This window comes from Chamaea fasciata, unplaced genomic scaffold (assembly GCF_029207755.1).
Source record: "Chamaea fasciata isolate MVZ Bird 193981 ecotype frontalis unplaced genomic scaffold, bChaFas1.0.hap1 SCAF_9, whole genome shotgun sequence".
Classification (NCBI taxonomy): domain Eukaryota; kingdom Metazoa; phylum Chordata; class Aves; order Passeriformes; family Sylviidae; genus Chamaea; species Chamaea fasciata.
The window spans coordinates 2,138,188-2,157,990 of NW_027094094.1; the positions used below are offsets into that span (position 1 = coordinate 2,138,188).

Here is a 19,803-nt window from a genome sequence, read left to right on the forward strand (position 1 = left end):
GTGGGAATGAGAGGAGACAATTCCTGATGGTTTTGGCTGGATGGGGAGAAGCCCCAGCTCTGGAGGAGAATTGAGACATTTAATCTGAGCTTCTGTTGGATCTGGACTAGGACCAAACCCAGAAGTGACAGGTCAGAGTGGCTGGAGACAAAAAACTCCAAACTTCTTAGAATCAGAAAAATATTCCTGCAGATCCCTGTGTTTCCCTACCAGGGCATTGCCGTTGCTTTCACAGAGGAGACAGATTTGATTTTAGGGAAGATGGTAAAATTTTGCTTTCCTCTGAGATTTCAGGGCTGAAGTTTTAGGAATGTCATGATCGGGAAACAGTTAAACCCACAAAAAACCCTACCCAAAACACCCCCCACCATAATAAATTCCACATCTCACATCAACCATGTGAATTTCAAGGGAAATCACCAGATTCTGCACCTGGGATGAAGCAACCCTGGATGTAGAGACAGACTGGAATTTTTACACTTAAATTAAGTAGATTAAAATAAAAAAGTGCATTTTAATCCAGTAAAAACCCTCTGTGCATATGGGTACAGCACGTTCCACATGATAAAAAAAAGGAAAAAAATCCAACCTAAATAATAATAAAAAAATCTTAGTATCTTATCACATCTGAGGTTTGGAGACTTCAGGGTCTTTTCCAACTTTAACAGTTCCAATTCCAACTGCTCTGCTGCAGAAACACCCCTGACTCCTCACACACCACATAAACAAAGGATTTTAAGTCAGGTCTATAAACTGCACAGAAGTTGGATGCCCAGGCTGAATTTTCCCTTTTTCTGCATTTAAGAAGCCCCCAGCCTCGAAGACAAATTATCTGTAAAAGGTCCTAAAAATTCTGTCTCCAAACCACATCAATCACAGAGGATGAACCTTAGAAATGAACTTGCGAGACAGCAGCAATTTCATTCTGAAGCATTCTTACAACCAAAAAAACTACACAAGTCCCAAATTGTTTACAAGTTTAATGACTTCAAAATCTGCACCTTTTTTTTGACTTCAAAATCTGAACAAGCTTAATTTTTTTTAAAAAAAAGCTTGTAAAAAATGTAGCGTGATACTTCTACTAATACAACTATAATTTTTTTAAAAGAATATTTACAGAACTCCAAATAAAAAAATACAACTTAAGCATAGGGAAATTTCTGCAGAAAGTAGCTTCAGCTGGCAGTACTATGGCTTCCTGATTGCTGTACTGATCAACAGGAAAAAGGGGAGAAATGCTGGTATAACAGAATATATTTTATGTTTGCAGCTTCGCACAAGCACCCCATGGTTTAGGAACCACCACACATTGGCAAAGCCACTAAAGAAATATCTACCTTCTACCTGTAAACACATTAAGAAAGACATTTCACAAAGCAACCATAGACTTATCAAAAATCTGAGCTTAAAATCTGAGTGCAAATCAATTCACATTGGAGACACCTGTAATTGGAATTTACTGAATTGATTTAAAAACTGGTCCTGGGACTCTTAAGGTCATTTCCTTGTTCTTGTGCTGGATCTTGTCCTCCTCTCCATCCCTCCGGTGGTCTGAGCTGCCCTTGCATCCTCTTCTCCAAGTTTAGTTTTGTTTCTTCTTCCTCTTTGGAGAGACCCATTTTCATCATTCCCTATTTGCACACGGAAAAAAAAATGTCAATTTGTATCATCAATCAAATATTTCCTACAAAATTCCATCTTCACCTACATTGTTTTGAAAGGAAATGTCCCCAGTGACAACATTCCAAAGATTACATCTCTGAATTCAACAAACCAGATACCAACCCCACACTTCTGAACATCCAATATCCTTTAAGTTGGATCTCTGAGGATTTACAGCTATTTCTGAAAGTAGGTTAACATTAATGAGAGCACCAAAACCAATTAGCTGCCATTTTAGCTAAAATTCCTTCCACTGATAACGTAAAACTAAAACAAGAACCAACACCAAAGTCCTGCAAAAATCGAAACAGAGGAAGTTTTATGGCAGGGAATTCCTGGCTCTAAAGAGGGGCTGTCATTTCTACTTCGAGGCATTCATTTGATAACATTTTCTAACTGTGAGTTTTTAAGTCAAGCTGCAAATTCCAGGGAGTATTTTAGGTGGCAGCAGGAGCAGGGCAGTGACTGTACCCCTGTGCTGGGCCCAGTTTGGGTCCCTCAGTTCAGGAGGGACACGAAGGGGCTGGAGCCTGACCAGGGAAGGGAATGGAGCTGGGGAAGGGGCTGGAGCCCCAGGAGCAGCTCAAGGAGCTGAGATCTTGGATCTTTCCCAACCTACATGATCCCATCATTCCGTGATCTCCATCAGCAGCCCCCAGAGCTCTGCACACACTGCTGTATCTACACAGACCAGCCAACCTTAGAGAAGAGAAAGCCCATCCTTGCCTCACCTGATTTGAACTTTTTGGGTGCCACATCCTCTGCTGGCAGCTGGCGTTTCCTTCCGCGAGAGCTGGGGGCTGCCCGTGGAGCAGGGTCACCCTCCTGGCCTTTTCCAGACTGACTCCCTTCAGAACCAGTGGATGCTCCACCCAAATCCTGAGTTTCCACAGCATTGCCAGTTTCTGGCAAGTCACTGCTTTTATGGGGAGAAGCAGAAGTAGCTGCCTCTAATAGGAATTCCACCTTCCTCCTATTGTTCCTCAACTGCCTTGCTCTCGCCTGGCATGGATTATTTTCTGGAGATGCATCTTCACTTTCTTTAAGAATCCTCTTCTGCCCTCTGCCTCTGGGCAGGTTGGGTTTTCCCCTGAGAGAAGTGGAAATTGTTTCTTCAGAAGCAGAAGAATTTTTCGTCTTCCTGCCCACTCTTGATGGATTTTCTTTTGCAGGTGAAACTACTTCCAAAGGTTTACTTTGTTCTTGAGGAATTCTGTCTTTACCATCTTCTGGCAAACCTTGAAGTGAGGTGGGACTAAGAGCCAGTGAAGTGCTTGCTTGCCTCGAGCTCCCTTTTACAAGATCCCTATTTTCTTGGGAACAATTCTCCAAACTCTGTTTAGCTTCCCTATTGTCATTTTTTCGACCACTCTGCTTTGACAGGACCTGGTTTCCCTGAATAGAGCTTTTGGCTTCTATCACGGGGGCAATTTCCTTCCTCCTGCCTCTTCTCAGTTGATTTTCTTTTCCAGATGGATCACAAGTTTCTAAGGGAACCTTCTGCTCTTCTTTGGGAGCTTCTTCTCCATCACCTGCCGGCAACCCACGTTTCCCTCGAAGGGAGATGGAATTGGTTGTGTGCGATGCCGGAGCAGTTTCTTTCCTTCTGCCCCTTCCTGGTGGCTTCTCCTTTGCACAGGACACTGCTTCCAAAGGCACACTTTGTTCTTCATGAGTACCCTCACCTTTGGTTTCTGACAAGCAACATTTTCTCTGGAGAGGAGCTGAACTTGTTGCCTCTGCTGACGGATCCACCTTTCTCCTCCTGTCCCTTGCTGATGCATTCACTTTTGCCTGTGAAGTTTTATTACCCAGAGCTAGATTTTCATCTTCTCTCTCTGCCAGCTTTTTAGCATCACCTCCCAGCACCCCACGCCTCGTTCTGACAGAAGGAGATCTGGTCTGTGGTGCTGCGGCCGCCTCGCGTCTCCGCCCCCGTCTCGGTGGATTGTCCTCTGCTGAGGAGGGAGCTGATCCTTGCTCCTCTACAACAGCCTCATCTTCCCTGTGATCTGCACTTAATGTTGGCTTTTCCATAAAGGCAGAACTAGCTTTTTGTGGGATGGAATCAAGTTGCTTTTTCCTGCCCCTCCTTCCCTGGGAAGGAGGATTTTCGGAATTCTCATGTTGATTATCTTTGTCAGTCATCCCTTCACCACCCTCAGGTAAACTTTTTCCTTGAATTGCTTTGGAACTGCCTTCTTCAAGCTGAAAATTAACTTTATTACCTCTTCCTCTTCTACACATCACTGCATTTCTTTGTGCTGGATTCCCCTGCAGGATTTCAGTTTGCTTTGCTTTAAGTATTCCCCGTTCATTTCTCGTCGTCCTCTGACTGCCCTGAGCAGGACTGGCACTGTCTGCAGCAGGGACTGATGTGGCACCTGGGCTGGGCTGCTCCTTCCTGGCTTGGGCTGCACTGACACAAACAGAGCCCAGGGAACCCTGGAGAGAAGATTCATCCCCTTCTGCTTCTGACTTAAATTTGGGAGGAATTGGTTTTAGGTTGTTCACATTTTCAGTAAATTCATCAGCTTTTTGCTCCAAAGAGTCTTTTTTGCCTCTCCTGTTTCTAGCCCTGTTTGCTTCCATGTTCTGAGAACTGACTGGCATTTTGTTTGTCTCTGCAGAAGGTGACTCTGCCTTTAATCTTCGAGCTGCCTCTGTTGTTTTTTCCTGAGCATTTTCTGTTTCACATCCCTGAGATCCTTTCATCTCGTTTTTCACGTGGGATTGTGTTTCAGCATCAGTTTCAGTTGATGTTTCCTCAGTTTTCTGAATGTTTTGTGTATTTTCAAGTGCGACCCCACAAGTGTCTGCTTTCATTTCAGCCGAGTGCTTTCTGTTTCTAGTACTCCTAAAAGACTTAACTCTTCTCTCTGTTGCCTTCAGTTCAAGTTTAGTGCCATTTTCCGATTCTTGTGCTGTGACAGCCTCAGGAGCTTTGTCACAAGCCTGTTCCTGTCTTCGGGTAACCTTTGGGGATGGGTCTTTACGAAGCTTCCTGGTTGTTCCACGAAGGTCTCCAGGAGAAGCTGCTTTACCTTGGTCATTCCTTGGTCGTCTCCCTCTTTTTGGTGGAATCACTGGTTCTATGTCCTCCACTCCTCTGCGCCGCCTCCTCGGTGACAGGAGCACTTCTTCACTGTCCTCTATCCCACTATCATTAGCTTTGCTATCAGGATTATTTAAATCTGATTGCAGCTGACAAATTTCATTCTGAGTGTTTCCAGCTCCTGTCTTTGTGCCTGGATCATCTTCAGCTTCACTGATGCCACAGTCCTGCAAACTCTGCTTGGTATTTGCAGGTGCTTTTTGCAGAACTGAAGAATCTTCAACACAAGACTCGAGATTGGCATTTGGATGTTCTAACTCCTTCAGCCCTTTCCTTTTACCTCTTCCTGGTCTCTGAGCAGCTCCAGGTGGTTCCACAGATGGAACAATGTCAAGCCCTTCCTGATCAGGGCGCTTTGGAGCAACTTCTTGTACACAACGCTTTGTTCTCCTTCCTCTTCCCTTGTTTTCAGGTGTGATCACTCCCATCTCCCCCTGGGTATCAGGACTCTGCAGTTCCTTTAAACTCACACCAATTTCACTTGGCTTCGCTGCAGCAGGAGGTACAATCCTCCTTGTTCTGCCCCTTCTGGGTCTCTGGGTAGGCTGCTCTTCACCACTTGAGTCCTTCTGTTGAGAATCTTCACCTTGGGAAACTTTTCCTCTCTTTTCTAGAACAGGGTAAAGAGCACAAACAAAAATTGGACATTCCTGCGCCTGATCAAAGTATCTGTGCATTTCCATTTTCCTCACAGAAGCATCTTGCTCAAACAAATCATACAATAAATAAAGAGATATTTAACCAATTCCTAGATTAAAAGCCAGGCTTCTGACTGAAGTTGTTTAATTCATTTGGACAGGTCAAAGGGAAAAAATGATCTTAGCTCAGGAAATAGCTAGGCTCAGTGACAGAGGTTTCAACAAGATTTGAACTTCGTGGTAACATTTATGATTTTGTATATTCATTATTTCTCTAAGCAAAATATTTGTGCTTACCGTGTTTCTGACTGGAATTAGAACCAGGAGGTGCAATTTCTTCCTGAGAATCCACATTTACTGATCTGACCTAAGGCAATAAAAAGTAACCAATAAATGCATGTCTGACAGCACAAGAACCTACAGAGCCAACCAACTGGTATTGGTACAGTAATGAATGTACAGCAATATTTCTAAAAATCCTTGTGAAATCCTTTTCTTTACAAATTAAATCAATTAGTTCGTGAATACATCAATTTATCTGATAAAAGCCCACAAACATACAAATTTGATCCTTGCCATCTAAAGTGAAAGACAACATTGTGGAGAGGTAGAGAAATGACTAAATGAATGCTCAAAGGTAATTTGGGGTGTTGAAGAGAAATTGAATGTTCTGTAGTGTTTTATTGTGGTTCTAAGCACTAAGCCCAGGGATACTCAGCATTTTACCAATGTAATAAGAGAATTAAAATAATTTTTTCAGAAAATGATGCTGCTATCAGTGATGCCAGCACATCTCCACTGAAGATGCTTCTCAGAATAAAAACCAGCACCAGAACCAACCAGGATGGGCACACACATCACCAAGCCTGACCTACCGACTGGAGAACTCCACTTTTCATACCTGTAATGGTCAGTGTGGAATGGTGAATGAGATGCTGGGAATGTCACTTTTATATGAAGGTTATCATTTTCATGTTAAGCCTGTTTCTAATGATTCTTAAACAATCCTAAAACACTTGTTGGTGACACGTCCCTTCAAATAAATACACTGTAACACACACAAATGTAGCTGTCCCTAAAAAATGTTGCAAGATACAAGGTGTCATAGGTGGAAGTCTAAATCCACTTCAATCAGAGGCTTCAAAGTCTAAAAACATCACTTCCAAAAGTTAAAGTATTTTACCTTCATTTCCTCTGGGGTACCAAACATTTCAGTCACACCAGCATAGTCCACCTCAGATTCAGAACATTTCTGCCTGGGTTCTGCCATGAGCCTTTGCAGTCCCACAAAATCCTCCACTGGTTGATGTTTCTCTTTAGGAGACTTCATTAACCTGCTAATTCCAAACATGTTTTCTATGGGCTCAACCTTTTCCTTCGGCGTCTGGAAAATGCGGCTGATCCCAACCATGTCTTCCACGGGTTGGGATTTCAGCTTTGGGGTTTTCTTTGTTGAAGTCACACCTGGCACAGCTTTTTCTGCTTCCCTGCTCTCTACTGGCGTTTCCAGCAACTTTTTCAAGGCAATTTCATCTATGACAGGTTCCAGCTCTTGCTGTGGGGTCCTCAGGAGCTGCTTAATGCCAGACAGGTCCTCCACAGGTTCTGCCTTCTGCTTTGGGGTCCTCATGAGCTGCTTGACACCTGACAAAGCCTCTACAGGCTCCAATTTCTGCTTTGGGGTCCTCATGAGCTGCTTGACACCTGACAAAGCCTCTACAGGCTCCAATTTCTGCTTTGGGGTCCTCATGAGCTGCTTGACGCCTGACAAAGCCTCTACAGGCTCCAATTTCTGCTTTGGGGTCCTCATGAGCTGCTTGACGCCTGACAAAACCTCTACAGGTTCCAATTTCAGCTTTGGGGTCCTCATGAGCTGCTTGACACCTGACAAAACCTCTACAGGCTCCAATTTCTGCTTTGGGGTCCTCATGAGCTGCTTGATGCCTGACAAAACCTCCACAGGTTCCAATTTCCCATTAGGGGTCTTCAAGAGCTGCTTGATGCCTGACAAAACCTCCACAGGTTCCAATTTCTGATTTGGGGTCTTCAAGAGCTGCTTGATGCCTGACAAAACCTCCACAGGTTCCAATTTCTGATCTGGGGTCTTCAGGAGCCTCTTGATACATGACAAAACCTCTCCTGCTTCTGACCTTTGCTCAGGGGTCCTTAAAATCTTCCTTTTGCCTGACATGACCACAACTGGCTTCAACTTCTGCTTTGGAGTCCTCCTTTTATCTCCTGATTTCACCAGAGATGCTGGTTTTTTTGGAACTACTGCCAAACTATCCACAGTACGTTTGTGCACAGTTTTTATTTTTTCAGGAGTTTTTGTGGCTATTTCATCAAACATAGATGGAGATGACTCCTCTCTCAGAAAGCTAAATATGCCTGGACTCTCTTGCTTCTGCTCTGAGGCATCTGAATTATTTAGTGGTGACACCATCATCTCTCCTGAAATAAGCAGTAGATTTATGTCATTTGGAAAATAAATTAAGCAGAAAATCCAAGCATTTTAATTGCTGTATAACAAAAATAAATTCTAATTCCAATATACCCTTCTAGAAATCAAAATCCAAACATGTGCATTGGGCATTCAGTGTCTGAAACAGCTCGTCACCAGCTTGAAGTTCCATACCAAATAGAATGAATAATAAAATATCCTACTCAGAAATCAACTGGAACTACATTATCTTCTCATACCTGATAAATCTCAATGGTTCCTTTCATGAGTTGCTGGATCCTTCACCTCAGTTAAGTTTGCCTAGGCTGAGACTGCTGCTAACCCATAATAAAATTCAATATTCTGTTTTTAAAATACCAGACCTACCAGATTCCTCAGGAGTGTGCAAGTCAGAAATGTCCCCTGCAGCCCATGGTGGTGTAAAATCAGCATTCTGAGCAGCAGCCAAAGGAAATGCTCCTCCTCCCTGATTTTCTGGAGTTTGGAACATTTCAGACATTCCTAGAAATCATATTTGGAGAAATGAGCAAATATTTTGACAACTGCTCAAAGGGCAGATGAAGTAACAGACTTTCAAATCTGACCTGTGAAGCTTTCATCCATATCCATGTTGAGCTTCATCTTGGGATTTTTTACCACTTTAGGGACGTGTCCAGCTGACCTGACTGTGGTGGAATAAGCTTTACCCACAACTATGGTGGCAGGTGACTCTGCATGACCTGTGCTGAAGTGATCTTTTATTTTTTTCTCTGGAGTCTGCAGAGGGAAAAAAAAAAGGGTTATTAAACAAAGATTCATGGTGGAAGAGGTGGCCGAGCTCTTTCCATAATTTATCATCTGTCATGGTTAACCATGGGAGGCTCCAGAAGACTGGAGAATGTCCAGTGCCAACAAGATTTGGAAGGTCCAGCCAGCCTGAGTTTAGGAAAGGCAGGTCCTGCCTGATTTTTATAAACAGAGGTTGGATTTCAAGATTTTGGAGGTCTTTTCCAACCTTAATAATCCTGTGATTCCTTTTGTACCAACCTCCATTTCCCACATGCTGTGAGAGACATCAACTCCCATTTTACATCACAGCAAGAGCTCAGCTTCTCAATCAAAATCCATCCAAGCTGTTTGGTGGTAATGCAAGAAAATAAAACAAAGAAACACAAAAAAAGAAAAGGATACCTTTGGTGGGTTGTTTCTTCTTTTTTTCAGGGCTCTTCCTTTACGGACACTTTTTTTAGCAACCTTTGACTGTGGTCTTGCAACTCCAAATTTTACCACTTCTGCCCAAGATTTTGCAACTAAAAGAAAATGAGAAAGAACCACTTTAACCCTCAGTTGCATAAAATGGAAGGTCACAATTATTTCTTTACGAGTCCAATACATTTTCTGCAGTCTGGCAGAGGAAGGTGGTTGTTATCTGATAACACCTAAAGTATTCTCTGAAATATTCTTAACTTGAAAATCCAATTTCAGCCGAAGTTTAAGAAGAGTCCAAGTACCCAGCGTGGCTTTCCACACCAAAACAATGAGCTTCACACAGTGTCAAACACAGCTCACATCCTACAACTGAACACTGACCCAATTCCTTCCTCTCTGTTTTGGAAGAAACTCAGTTTTCCCAACAGAAAGTCACCATGAACCTTTCAGCATCGTTTATTATAGGTGAGTTTTACTCTGGTGAGATTTAACAACAGAAGAGAAATTGTTTCTAGGTGAAGTTTCTTTCACCACCATCCTGAGGAATTTCAGTTATTTATCCTGAATTTAAATCGACACAGACTTCCCATAATTTTTCTTGTATCACCTTCTCCTTGTGACACACTCCCAAAATTCCCAAAGCAAGGTTACCTTCATCACAGCATCATTCTGTGCACAGCAGTGGGAGCAGGGAATTACAGCTGTGGAATAAATAAAGCTGGAAGTTGTGGGACACCTGCCTTGTTTACTTCAGGAGAAACAAAAAGCTATCAGAACACAGGGATCATATAAAAGAAATGACTTTTTTTTAAAATAGAGATCAAAAGGAGAATGCTGTTCCTAAAGAAAAGGATGTTGTTATTCTCTTGTCAGAATTGCTATGTCAGTCTGTAAATAAAAAGTACTTTGAAAAGCTGACATTGCCAGGGTGTGCAGGATGCAGAGAAAAACGCCAAGCATCCAGGAAATTATCTGAAAAAGCACAGGGAACTGTTTTCTTTTGGATCTGAAATTTTTAAGAGCTGTGATGTCCTTTTCATATTACAGAAGGAATTGATGCAGTGATATTAAAAAGCACATCACAAAGAGGTGGTGAGAAATGGAATGCCACTGATATTTGTCAAGAGCTCTGCTGCCATTAAAATGGACAGAATAATAAAGTAATAAAAATTCCTGGGTGAATGGGGAATTTGACTTTGTCAAACTGATTTAACTGATGAAAACAGGTGACAAATACACCTTACTTCAAAGTTTATTCAAAAGTCAAAACTTGAAGAACCAGAACTCTCCTATTCCAGTTTCCAATACTGTCAAAGCTATTTCAAATCACTGCTCAACACTGGGAATTTTGAAGATTTGAAAGTAACACCCAGTTATGCTCCTGTTTTTCATTTCCATCAGTTATGTACCACTTGGAGTGGTTAAATACAGCCCAGTTCCTGGACAAAAAATAAGGCACAAAATAACCAAAGGGAAGCTGCACTGCTATAAAATGTTTAAAATGTTAAGTTTTTCAAAACAAAACTCATGTGAAAAATATGGTTTAGTTAAACCCTTCTTGAACTTGACAGATTTTAAAGATCAGGACCCTAATCTTGCAAAGAAAATGTTAATTCTACCATTTTTAAACTTCTGAACATTAATATTAGCCTTTAAATGAGTTTGTAGATGCTTTAATAAATTTAAGTGCAATGCTTTGCACTTCCAAGAAGCCCAGCAGACTTCAGAAGATTCACCAATTATTTGGTGGCCTCTGCATAACAAAGCAAGACCTTTTCCAGTTTGTTTTAAAGCATGAAAGTGAATATTAAAAACTAACTGTTGAAACCAACCTAATAAATTGGCACTGGAGGCACCACTTCTCCTCTTGGCACTGAGAACAGCCACAGCTCCACCTCTGCTCCTCCTGGCAGAGCCCTTCACCCCCAGCTGGGCACCTCTGGCTGACTTGGCAGGTGTCACTGTCATCAAGGCTTTGGCATCCTGGGTAGCAGGAGAAGATTGTGGTGTTTTCCCTTGGGCATCACTTTTCCCCTCTGGATCCAGGTCTTCTGTGCTAGCAGCCTTCTCCTCTGCAATTGGGAAAGGTGTGGGGGGCTGGGAGATGGAGAAACGCCCTTTCCTCCAAGGGGCTGGAGAGCCTGCAGGGATTTGGGGTGTCGCCTTCCCTGGGGACTGCTGGGCTGGGGAATTTTTGGGTGACCTTTTTTCTTCCTGGTAAACAAACAAACAAACAAACAAACAAACAAACAAACCACCACATTGGTGAATGGAGGATATTTCCTTCTTTTTTATGATCTGTCTAGGCAAACCCTACCTGAGACTTGGATTTTACTTTTTCAGGAATGACACAGGAAATGATTCCTGAACTGTTGATGAAGTCTGGGCTAAGTTTGGCAGGAAGTTTTACCTTACTTTTGATCCTCAAACCTGCCCATCCTTACCCTTCATCCATCCCCAGCCACCAATTAAATAATTTTATGTCAATTTAGCTTCAGATTAGTTGATTTTCAATTTTCAGCCTGATTTTTCCTTGTGAGTTTTACCCAGCCAGTAAGCAGCAGAGTGACCTTGCCAATGAACTTGGTTGTACTTTCACTTTATAATTCATCTGCTTTTGCTGATGATTCTCTGAGCATCCCAAAACACTCATATGAGTGACACCAGCCTGCATCGCACAAGGATTACTGCTAATTTTGAATTAATAAATAATAGAATAAATACATATAGAATAGTATTAATTAAGTCTGATCACAGTAATGGACTCAGCAACTTGATTACTCTTAACATTTACCTGATTTGTGAAGTGCTTCAAGCCCTGAGCCTTTTTGAGCACAGCCCGAGGAGAGTTTCCATTGGGTAAACTCCTCCTGGCAGGGAGAGCTCCTCTTTTCAGGGGAGAGTTGGGGGGCAAACTTTTATCAAAGAGTTCTGGACTCAGATGACCACCAAAAGACACTCTCTTTCTTTTGCCCACAGTCTGAGGGAGCATTTCACCACTTTTCCTCTTCTGAGAGATTCTTGTGTTGCCTGAAAAGAACAATTGAAACGATTTTTAGACATGCAAGAATTCAAGGCAGCATTTTAACCTTTCCTTGTGCATTTCAAAGTTGGAAACAAACCCAAAGAAACTTACCTTAAAGGGAAATAGATTAAATCCAGGATATTTTATACACATTGTGTATTGTTAAGGTCAAATGTAACTCCATGATAAATGTTTTACAATTAATATCAGTAACTGGTTCCACATTTTATCCAAGTAGGAGAATTCTCAGAAAAGTCCTACAGAATTTCTCTAATACCAAAAACAAGGCAGGGGATCCGATGTATTTACCTGAGTCTTCTCCATGCAAGAGGCCAAAAGTTTTAGTTTCTGGGCCAGGCTCAGTGTCTCTCAGCTCAGCAGCACTTCCAGGAGATCTTCTCTTGGTTGATGGTTTCCAAGGTCTTGCAGCACTGGCATCTTCCAAATGCTGGTTTTGGTGACAGCTGTCCGTGGCCAGCTCTGCTGGAGTTCCACTGGCTTTTCTGCCTGTATTGTGCTGTTCCTGAGCTGTGTTTGTCTCCAGTGCTGTTTCAGCCAGCACTCCAGAGGTCCTTGGCCTTCCCCTCTTCCTTCCAGGTGTCTGACCAGCAGGAGATGCCAAGATCCCTTCTGAAGCCAGTGCCTCTGAATGGACACTTTTGTCCAAGGATTCTTTGCTTTCCCTGCTGTTTCTTCTGGGACTCTTGGAATTAGGGAGAGAAGCAGGGGTTTCACAGTGTCCCATCTTTGAGTTATCCAGATTTGCCTGATCCCAGATTTCTTTCAGCACTTCTTGGGCAGGTTTTCCTGGTGTTTGTTGTTTGCTGTTTCGCCTTTGCTTTGAGCATTTGTCACCTGGCAAAGGCAGCTGTGCGTTATCAGCTCTGCACACTGGATCTTCCCTTGGAGCTCCAGCTGGGATTTCTGGAAGCGACTTCAGTTTCAGTGAGCCACGCCGTGGGGTCCTTGGAGCATTTCCAGGATTCATTCCAGGGGTTTCTGTGGGAGGTGACAGGAAGAGGGAGCGAGGACTCTTCCTCCTGGGCGTTGCTGTGTTCAGAACACCTTCACCTCCTCCAGCACCACGGGACCTGGGGGTTCTGGGGCTGCCCACTGTCCCTTTACCTGGACAGCCCAACCTTTCTATGGAGCACTGCTCCAGCAAAAGCAGGGAATCGCTGTGGTTCTCCTTGCTGGGTTTGGGTGTAACTGCAGTGCCTTTGGTTCTGCCTGGTGTCCTTAATTCCTTAGGATCCTGCAGTAGACTCTGACCCGTATCTCTTGACACCTCCTTTGAAACGGGAGTTCTTGGACTCCTGGCAAAACTCTTCCTGGGAGTTCTTCCTCCAGCTGCTGACAGCTGGTTGAACCCTGGGCTGTTTCTTTCTCTTACAAGTATACATTCTTTAATATTCTCCTTCCTGCCTGTTTCCTTTCCTTTAGCTGAGCTGCCCAGATCAAGAGGACAATTCAGGGATGGAATGGGAGCACTTGGTTCTGCCTGAACACTCCCAGGGTCTCCTTCTGCAGCTTGCTGAGAGGCAGATCCCCTGTGCAGAGGCTTTTTCACTTTCACCTCATTTTTCGCATCTTCATAGAGTCGACTAAAGGGAGACAATTCATTTTGCTTTTTAAGAACATGATGTATTCTCTGTGAAGATTTGGGTGTTTGGAGTTTGACAGAGAAAGCGGCAGGAAGTTTTTCCTCTGGAGTTTGTTTATTTTTATTCGCCTTTTTTTCTTCACACTCAGCATTATCTACAGAGAAAACAAAGCAAAACAAAAATGCAGATGCAGAGTTACTTCAAAACTGCAAAACTACAAATATAAGATCCATAAATACAGATTAAAAATTCCTTATTTTCCCTCCCAAAGATCTTCCTGGTCAACCAGGATCTACTGAAATGGAACACGTGGAAGCAGCTGGGGCCTTTTGCATTGGAACAAAAACCTGTAGGAAATGATAATAAAGAGCCTTCTCTGAAAATCAGGATTAATTAAGACAGGAAGGATGGGAAGGTGAACTCCTGGCATTTAACCAGTCTGTAGGTTATAATTACCCAGAATTATCAAGTCTGGATTTTGCTGATTCTACAGCAAAGAGTTCCTGTAAACAATCATTTCAATATATACAAGCCAAAATCATACTTGTTTCAATTTTTTATTAGGAAAAAATGCATGAAATAATGCAATATTTGCTTTAAAAAGGTGTAGCTGTAGGTCAGCAGAGCAGTTCAAGTTGAACTATAATGTCAAAGGCGAATGCACAGTACTTAAACATGATGGGATAATCACTGACACAGCCAGCTGTACTCAGATTGGAAAGTCTTAAAATGCTTTCCCCCCCTCTTTTAGCTTTAATTTTAATGCTAATAATAAATGCAGTTAAGGGTACAAAAGCAAACAAAGCCCTCATAAAACAGGTACCAACCTGAAGCATCAAGACTTTTAGCTCCTGAAGGTTGTTTGTGTAATAATTCCACTTCTGCCACCTGCTGAACATGAAGAACCTGTAAATTTGTACAACATTACAGCAGAGCAACAAATATTTTATACTTCAGCTCTCAATTCTACATTGAAAAAAAACCCCTATTTTTAAGAGAATATGCATTGTCCCTAAACAAGCTTCAAAGTCTTCAAATAAAATCCTTGAGCATTTCAATATTTAACATTAGCCTAAACATCTGAGGCCCTAGAGAGGAGAAGTTTATCTTGTTATATCATTTAAATTCTGAGCTGTCAAAGCAGCTGTAAAATAAGAATAAAAACGCTTGAACCTCCCCTTCTTACCAAACCCAGTGGAAGATTTATAGCTCTGTTTTAGTAACATCATGAATTATTTATTATTACCAAATTCTGACACATTTTTGACTAAAATTTAGACTGAAAATTACTAAATTTTTTAAAGTATTTATCTGAAAGAGTTAATTTTTATTTTCAGACAGAAAAGCAGTTAGGACCAAAAAGTTACTTTTAATAAGAAAACAGAACAAGGAAATAGAAAACCATGTCACTACTACCAATAGATTTGTAAAGAAAAAGCCGACAGCCACAAAATTACCTGCAGGGTTTCATCTTTTGGAGACCTGGAACGCCTCTTCTTCGGAGTTGATTGCAGAGGATATTCAAACCTGAAAGAAATTTTTTTAAAATACCATTTTTGTCATATAATTGATGACTAAATTCCTGTTATTAAGAGGAATGACCTAGGAATAGTTGTCCCCTCCCAACAATGCACACATCTCCATTTGAAAGGCTTTAGCAACTTAAAACCACTTTAAATTCCCCCGAAAACTGACAACTCTTGAAACACAATCAGAATGATCTCTCTAAACAATTCGATTTTCATGGATTTAGCTTAATGTAATGTAAATGATTAAAAGATAACTTTAAGCATGATGAAGTCCTGTAAGACTTTGTAGATAAATATGAACTAAATTTCTTTAATTTCCGTTCCAGAATGAAGTAATTAGAGAGTGTGGCCCTGGCACCCACCTGAAAGAACGATCGATGATGGTTAACACATCTCCGTGCTTCAGGGGAACGGGCTGCTCAAAGCCAGCCCCGTTCAGCTGCGTGGGGTTCACCGTGCTCAAATTAGTCAGGATTGCCTGAAAACCCAACAGAAGTGTGAGAGACCTGCTGAGATGGAACGAGGCAATGCACATTCGGGCAAACACCAGCCTCTCACCTCCTTGTTCTCGTTGATGTCGATCTTGCAATGCTCGGTGGACACCCAGGGCAGCCGCATGCGGATGTCGCAGCCCGTTCTCCTGCGGGGAAAACACGGCGTCAGTGTCACACCAAACACAGGGAAATCTGCTGGGCAATCAGGGCATTCCCCAAAATTTTAGTTAGTAATGGTACCAGCAGCGTGATGTCTCTAATTGGAAGAAAATTAACTACCTATGTCTCTTTAAACTGGCAAGAAATAGCGGCTCACACTTCTCCAGCATCAGAGAACTGAGATCAGAAGAACAGTGAAATACCCAAACTGTGAAAAAAGCAGATCACAACAAGCCGAGACATGGCTACAGCACAGCTGCTGCTAAGGGATGACTTGCTTCCAGAGGTTCCTGAGACTTGTGAAATATTTTCAGACAAAATCAGCTGTTAAAAGTCATTCTCAGGCTCACACTTCTGACCTGAGACTGCAAACACGTAACTGGACCCTTGGTCTCACCTGCAGAACCCCTTCTACCTTCTTAAAAGTCATCAGTGAGTTAAAACATGTTCATAAAGGTACAGACTTCTCCTTTCTGTCCTTTTCTTAGGCTAATTCTAATGCTTTTCATTTGCTATTGGTCTTATCACTTTTACTCTCTTTTTCTGATTTCCTGTGGCCAGAAAATTAAAACTCAACCAATCAATAAAAGTAGTTTTGGCAAGGAAAGGACAAAAAGCAGAAATAAAATAAAGTTCCTACTATTACATTAACCTTAGTCCAGTATCACCTTCCCTCCTCTGTACACCATTCCTAAAGAAACATTTGTTTATGGAAATAAGCATTAAGAGACACGATCTGCAGGAACACACTTGCTATTTCAAGGTATGCAAGCAAATTCTCACCTTCCAAACAAACAAGAAGTCGAGGTGAGTGGATAAACCATTCCATCAATCCCATTCCTTCTAATGACAACGATTTTCCCGTAGCGAGGCATCTTCAAATGTAAGGAACCTTACCTATAAAAAACACCCAGATTACTCATCCTAATGATGATTTACAGGTTTATGAGAGTAAATAGATGTCAATTTTAATGTTTTATTTTGATCCAGCGATGAGATATTTTCCAATGGACAGCAGAGGAATCTCAGTGTTGTTCATAAGTGTTTCCCCGTCTAGAAAACCGGGAATATGTTTATTTATTGTCAGACTTATTTTGGTGCTCAGGAGATCTTTGTTACCCATCAGAACCTTGGAAAAGTTCAGGAGCAACAAAGATATTTGTCCCATAAACAACTTCAAAAACTCACTCCTCTTCGCCTAAATCTGAATCTTTCAATCTCTTACCCAACTGGAAATCCTCAGATTTGAATTTAAAATAGAGACCAAGAGATTGTAGTGTATCCTCCTGGAAAAGGAGGGGACAGTGCCATCAGCTCCCAGGAGCAGTGGCAGGAACAGCTGGGAAAGGGCTGGAAATTGGGCAGCTCCTGAAACTTTGCCGTGATCTGGCATAAAAAGCCCCAAACGCACAGCGCAAGCAGGTGCGCGTTTATGCGTTTTCATATAACACACTATTTAGTGTATAAATACGATTACCACAAGCGATACTCAAAGAAGCATCTTTATTTACACTCTGTTTGAAAGCAGCAAGGTAAAACAAGGGAATTAAATGCAGACAAGAGAGACTGTTATGGAACTTTTTTGGTGGGTTTCATGCGATAAAACACTTGTTGACAACAAGACACAACTCTGAGAGGAACCCGGGCAGTCCCTTCGGCTTTTCAGGAACGCCAACACTCGGTGTCCTGCACCGAGAGCACCCTCTCCACGGCAGCCACCAGCTCCTACCAGCGAAAAAAAGCCACAGGAGCTGCAGAAACCGAAACTTATGAGCCCGGGATTCAGGCGGCCACAAGACAAGTAAACACGGGGGGAGAAGGAGGCAACAGCCACCATGGCAGAGGGAGAGAGCCACAATGGGGGGGTAGGTGGCCACCGAAGCGGGGTGTCAGGCGGCCCAACTCCTCCTCGCGGCGCCCGCCACCCCAAAGCCGCGTTCCCCCGGGCCGACTCCCCTGCCCGCCCGCTCGCCCGGCCGTACCTGGGTCTGCGGAGCGCTGGCGGCCGCTGAGGGGCCCCGTGTGGCGGCGTCCGACGCGCGCCCCCCGCGCTCCCGGCACGGCGCGACGCCGACTGAGCCCTTCCCGCGCGCGCGCGCGCCGCTCCCCGGGACCTCGCACTGCGCCCCCCCCTTCCGCCCCGTGTATCCCTCCGCCAGGCACCAAAATGAACCCCCCGGGAGCCGCGCAGACGGACGGGCCGGGAGCCGCCGCCACCGCCCGCGCCTGCCGGCAGCAGCCATGCCTGAGGAACAGCACCGAGCCCGCCCGGCCACGACAAGCGGCACCGGGCAGAGGGACTCTTTTACCTTTGCTCCGTACCGCATCGGCGGAAGGAGAAACGAACGCACCGCAATGACCGTTGAACATTCAAAAAGGAGCGCGGTGGCCTCTGATTGGTGCAGGGGGCGGCGCGCGACGCGCGGCGGAGCCAATGGGGAGCGGCGAGGGCGGTTTGAGTTCAAACGGAGGCGCCGCCCCGCGGGGCCGCTCGCGCCTCAGGCACGGCCGGGGAGGCACAGCGCGATCCCCGGCCCCTCACGGCGGATCTGTCACCGAGCCTGTGCCTCTGCCTCTGCCTGTGCCCCAGCCTGGACCTGCACCTGGACCTGGACCCCCTCCTGAGCTTGTGCTTGTATCTGTGCCCCGTTCTGAACTTGTACCTGGATGTGTACCTGGGCCCCGTCCTGAACTTGTACCTGGATCTGAACCTGTGACCGAACCTGTGCTTGTTCTGTGCCCCAGCCTGAAACCGTTCTTGGATCTGTACCTGTGCCCCAACCTGAACCTTTTCCTGAACTTGAACCTGTGGCCAAGCCTGTGTTTGTACCTCTGCCTGTATCCTTACATGAACCTCTCCGTATACCTGTGCCTGAACCTGTATCTCTGACCACACCTGAACCTGTACCTGAATCTCAACTTGCACCTGGATCTGAACCGGTACATGAACCAGTACACAAACCTGTGCTCATAGCTGTTCCTGAACCTGTGCCTGAATCTACATGAACCTCTACCTACACCTGTACCTGGATCTGTACCCATAAAAGCACCTGTGCTCGTACCTGGATCTGTACCTGAACCTTTGTCCATACCTGTACCTTTAGCCTTATCTGTGCCTGAACCTTTATCTAGATCTGTATCTGAACCTATACCCGAACCTGTGCCTATATCTGAATCTATACCTGTACCTAAATCTGTACCTGAACCTAAACCTGAACCTGTTCCCACACCTGAAGCTGTCCAGGCTGACCAAGCCCCTCTCTGAGGGAGGGGGATTTGCAGGGGCTCAGTGGTCCCAAATTTGCACCTCCTCACATCAGCAAAAAGCACCTTCATATCAATTCAGCTTCACTTAGGCTTTATAAAGTGATTTAAGCATCTGTGTTTAATCAGATTAAAATACTTCTAGCCACAAAAATAGTGTTAAGCACAACAGAAAGGGGGAGAAGAATCAAGGGAGCAAGGATGGGAGGGGGTGAGCAGCAGTAAAAGTTAAATTAGTATTTTAAGTCTGCTTTAATCAGCAAATTAGTTACCTTCATTTAGATGTAAAACTGATCCCCATCTCTGCTCCCAAACAGAAATTCGCTACTGACACTTGAATTTGAGGATCTGTGAGGCCAAGAATCAACATGAGCACTGTGTTATTCTGTGTTTGAAGACAGAAGAAAATAATAATAATATTAACAACAACAACAATGTATTATTGAGATGTGAAATGTGACCTTCATTCCAAGTCTGATGCTTGGGGAAGGGATACAGGACAAGGTCATCCAGCCTTTTGTGCTTCAGGGGATAAAATTCTACTACTCAGATCTTTTACAAAAGAGAACTTTTGATTTTACTCCTATTTTATTATCTAGCTTGCCTCAAAGACTATTTTATGTGGTGTGATCGCTTTAGATGTGATACAGTTAGATGTAAGCAG

General features: G+C 43.6%; 1 protein-coding gene across 1 annotated transcript; it reads right to left on the bottom strand.

Moving 5' to 3' along the window:
• Window positions 1–965: 965 nt before the first annotated feature.
• Window positions 966–17,977, bottom strand: MKI67 (marker of proliferation Ki-67). Its single transcript, XM_066190715.1, has 16 exons — window positions 17,858–17,977; window positions 16,659–16,772; window positions 15,781–15,862; window positions 15,585–15,700; window positions 15,151–15,220; window positions 14,521–14,599; window positions 12,399–13,847; window positions 11,859–12,094; window positions 10,897–11,278; window positions 9,047–9,165; window positions 8,461–8,632; window positions 8,243–8,377; window positions 6,599–7,866; window positions 5,713–5,782; window positions 2,394–5,387; window positions 966–1,631 (listed from the first exon to the last, which is right to left on the bottom strand). Exons 2-16 carry the CDS (start codon window positions 16,748–16,750, stop codon window positions 1,498–1,500), a joined length of 7,398 nt encoding a protein of 2,465 aa, XP_066046812.1. The 5' UTR covers window positions 16,751–16,772; window positions 17,858–17,977; the 3' UTR covers window positions 966–1,497.
• Window positions 17,978–19,803: the final 1,826 nt, after the last annotated feature.

What these genes read in the sequence shown, in the direction of transcription:
- MKI67 (XM_066190715.1), bottom strand. Translation starts at nt 16,750, where the DNA reads ATGCCTCGCTACGGGAAAATCGTTGTCATTAGAAGGAATGGGATTGAT. An exon ending in TGAAGCACTTCACAAATCAG is followed by an intron (nt 11,279 to 11,858) that starts GTAAATGTTAAG and finishes TTTGTTTACCAG; the next exon opens with GAAGAAAAAAGGTCACCCAA. An exon ending in ACCCAAAAAGTTCAAATCAG is followed by an intron (nt 1,632 to 2,393) that starts GTGAGGCAAGGA and finishes GTGTGCAAATAG; the next exon opens with GGAATGATGAAAATGGGTCT.